The sequence below is a fragment of the Limulus polyphemus genome, unplaced genomic scaffold (assembly GCF_000517525.1).
Source record: "Limulus polyphemus unplaced genomic scaffold, Limulus_polyphemus-2.1.2 Scaffold2807, whole genome shotgun sequence".
NCBI classification, from domain to species: Eukaryota; Metazoa; Arthropoda; class Merostomata; order Xiphosura; family Limulidae; genus Limulus; species Limulus polyphemus.
The window spans coordinates 20,371-23,210 of NW_013668417.1; the positions used below are offsets into that span (position 1 = coordinate 20,371).

At 33.3% G+C, this 2,840-nt stretch overlaps 1 protein-coding gene across 2 annotated transcripts in view; it reads left to right on the forward strand.

Annotated features, from left to right (window-relative positions):
- The window catches only part of LOC106467948 (uncharacterized protein ZK1073.1-like), a 38,800-nt gene that overhangs the window by 8,327 nt on the left and 27,633 nt on the right, over window positions 1-2,840 (forward strand). For both annotated transcript variants that reach the window (XR_002612513.1, XM_013928334.2), the window contains exon 3: window positions 2,604-2,666. Coding sequence is in view for 1 of the 2 variants with exons in the window: in XM_013928334.2 (XP_013783788.1) it covers window positions 2,604-2,666 (63 nt within the window). In the remaining variant the exon portion in view is untranslated. The remainder of the gene's footprint in view (window positions 1-2,603; window positions 2,667-2,840) is intronic.

Consider the following 2,840-nt stretch of genomic DNA (forward strand, 5'->3'; position numbering starts at 1 on the left):
ATATTAAAACAAGTCAGACGTATATACAAATGTTCGTTACACTGTTAGTTATCACAGTTATCTCTAGAGCTATAAATAATTCTCTTTTTCGTCAAAGTCCACACAATCTGGTTCAAGATGAATTCTTCTTCTCTACTCTGTTATTACAATACAATATGTAATAATTTCACTTTAAAAATTGCCACTATACGCTCTTTATGGCTGAACCCACAATCACGCAGTCTAGATCTAACTATATTGAACAACATTTTCGACACGTATCTATAGCCCAACAGAGGTCTAGGACGTTCCACACCTACTAGATATTATGATGCAATAATACTGAATTAAAACAACTAGAAAACTTAGAAGGTTTTAGTAACATAACGCAATAATATAACAGTCACCAATTCATAACTGTTGAGCTACACAACACGCGATTCGTAAACAGTTACGTAAACAAACTTGAGATAAACTATCGCTTCTAAAAATAACTAAATTCAACACTTGCGCTAGGTAAACTATGTAAGTCATAATGCTCGCATTAAACAGAAATAGTCGTGTATATATAACAATATATGATCAATAACATTTCCAGACAGCATTACCAACTTATATTTTAGATTTTGTAACTATATAAACAGCCACTTAAGCGCAGTATATTTTTATGAAGAATTTCAAAAATTTTGTTTGTTTTACAAATTTGTCTATCTGCGCTCTTTCAACCGCGAAGAGTCGAACCCCTGATTTTTAGCCCTGTTAGTTCATAAAGTTATCTCTGACCTGCCGGTAGACACACTTTGAAGGACTAGAAAAGACTTAATGTAGTATGATCATTTTCATAATTAATTTCTACTGTTCCTAAGAGGAAAGGTGAGAAATCCTTTCATAATTTAGTCCAACTAGAGATCCCTGGTGGTGCTGACAGCAAGCATTCAAAACGTAACCGATTTGTCAGTCAGTTTTGACACCTATTTACCCTTGTTAACCCTGAAGGTCAGTCAATAATGACCCATCGTCTTGTCAATAGCCCCTGTATTTACGTTCGTATAACAGCTGGAACCACAATTTAGTAAGTATTACTATACTTGTATTTCTTAACTTATTTCGTTCACGAAAGTATAGATTGAAAACTATTATTAGAATGCAGCAAAGTAGGTTTTAGTCAATATATAATTAATTTTGTTATGATTTAATGACTCTTTCTGTTTGTGTAGAAGGTAGTATATTCAATTAATCATGCTTTCACGACTTTGTTTTAACAATATGTATCGCTACCATGTTTGAATAATGAAGTTGGTACTATTTAGAATTTGTGGTCATTTATTTACCCAGACAAGACGTATCTACTGTATGAAAAAAGACATACAAAACCTACGTTTTAATATTATGAACCAGAAATACTTTATTGGTACTATTTATCCATGTTTTTAAATGGTGTTTGTACTCGCATTTTCTTTTCCGTGCTTTTTTATCATATCTTCCCTGTTAAAATACTGCATCATTACATATTCATGGTTTCTTGTCTCCTCACACGAAGCTCTTCTCATCTAAGAAATACGGTATTGCCCCGATTATAGGACGATCTCGAATATAAGGCGACCCCCATTTTCAGAAACTACGGGAAAGAAAACAAATGAGTGTCATAACGTCCTTTTTAAGTCAGTAAAATCAATATTATAACTGAACATCCTGCAGGTGGATTAGTTGCAAGAATTAGCGATGAACTTGAGCAACATCTGGCGCGCATGCATAGAGGGATGCTATCTGGACAATCAGGAATGCGACAGCCTAGAGTAGGGGAAAGGGACCTGTGGTCGGCCGCGATTATAAGACAACTATGAATTTTACAGCCTAATTATTAACATAAAAAACATCGCCTTATAATCGGGCCAATACGGTAGTGAACTAAAAGATCAACCCACGACCGGAATGTAAAGTATACACAAAAATCGACATTAAGCCTAACAACTGACCAATTAGAATGATGAAATTAATAAATCTCGTGATACATTAGTTAAAATAATAAGCTGAAGAAAAGGACATTATGAGTTGTTAAATTCTTATAGCCAACTTCAACACTGATCTCGTATTAAAGTAAAAACAAGAAGTAATAAAATGCGGAAATTTATCAATATAAAATCAATACTAAAACCAAAATAGTTAAAATGATGTGTACTTAAAAAGCGAGCACTACAACTACTAATGGTGCCGTCTACTGCACTGAACACTGGTTTACTGTTTGTTTTTTGAACCACAGTCCATTTCAGCTGTTTTGATTTACTATCTAAACAAGACTATTCGGTAGAAAAACACCTGCTCCACATGTCTATTTCATAGCCTTCCAAAGGTTTGGTGTTCTGAAAACGTAAATTTCTTTTATGTTTTTTAAGGTGATGGAAGTTATCTTCGAATACTTGCCCAGTGTCTTCTCCAGCATAAATCTTGTTAAAAGGTAGAAATAAATAATATGAAAAGTTGAGTAAAGTAACAAATAAAACCCCAAGTTTAACATACAAATACAACTTTGAAAATAATTTCAACAATTAGTTCTCTGTGAATGTGTCTGTAATAAATATTTCTGAACGATTAAGCTAAAACTTGTTCTTATTATCTTCCATCAGTGTCCCCTATCCTACAATTCAGATGATGGGCGAAGAATTGGTCAAGGTTTTAGACTACCTGAAGTAAGTAGCCGATGGCTAGTGGCTGCAAGAAACAAGGCACGGTTTTAATTTAGACCAAAAATAAATCATGCTTAAAGAACCCTCCGAAACGAATATTTAATGTAAAGGTTTACCACATATATTCTATAACTTTAAGTACACGTAATTACTATATATATATATATATATATATAT